Raw genomic sequence first — 645 nt, 5'->3', positions numbered from 1 at the left:
AGGCACCGCATCATCAACCATAGTGCTGCTGCGGAAAGGTTGCTGCTGCTGCTGCTGCTGCTGCTGCTGCTGCAGCATATCGTCTCCCTTTGCATTTTCTTCTTGCTGCTGCGCCTGCTGCTGCTGCTGCTGCTGCTGCTGCTGCACAAAGGGCTGCGAGAAGCAGCGCCGCGTCAGATAGCGGCCAGCAGCATCGAGCTGCTGCAGCAGCTGTCTGCTGCGGCTGTGTCGTGGTGCTGCCTGTGCTGCAGCAGCAGCCTCCCTCGTGTGTTTGTATCCATGCTGCTGCTGCTGCTGCTGCTGCTGTTGCTGCTGCTGCTGCTGCGAAGAATACATGTACGCGCCGCCGGCTGAGTCTGCTGCAGCAGAGCTGGCGCTGCCGCCTGTCTCTTGAGAGACAGGTGAGCCCTCTGCTGCTGCTGCTGCTGCTGCTGCTGCTGCAGCAGCAGCAGCAGCAGAAGACTCGAGAGCAGATGGAGCCGTAGCAACATCTGCAAACCCAAACCGGGGCGGTGTGTGTGCAGCAGCAGCAGCAGCAGCAGTAGCTGCTGCTGCTGCTGCTGATGATGCAGTGCTTGCAGGCGTTGTCCCCAGACTCCCCGCCGTCCCCGGAACAGCATCCGCAGCAGCAGCAGCAGCAGCAGC

General features: G+C 62.2%; 1 protein-coding gene across 1 annotated transcript in view; it reads right to left on the bottom strand.

The window, feature by feature from the left end:
- The window catches only part of EMH_0073160 (uncharacterized protein), a gene marked incomplete at both ends in the record, with an annotated part of 2,402 nt that overhangs the window by 411 nt on the left and 1,346 nt on the right, over positions 1–645 (bottom strand). Inside the window, one exon of the mRNA XM_013499293.1 lies at positions 3–645. Within this exon, the coding sequence (XP_013354747.1) occupies positions 3–645 (643 nt within the window). The remainder of the gene's footprint in view (positions 1–2) is intronic.

This window comes from Eimeria mitis, genomic scaffold (genome assembly GCF_000499745.2).
Source record: "Eimeria mitis Houghton genomic scaffold, Emh_scaff4184, whole genome shotgun sequence".
Classification (NCBI taxonomy): domain Eukaryota; phylum Apicomplexa; class Conoidasida; order Eucoccidiorida; family Eimeriidae; genus Eimeria; species Eimeria mitis.
Note: the sequence above shows the minus strand (reverse complement) of the source record. Positions and strands in the feature narration are given on the sequence as shown.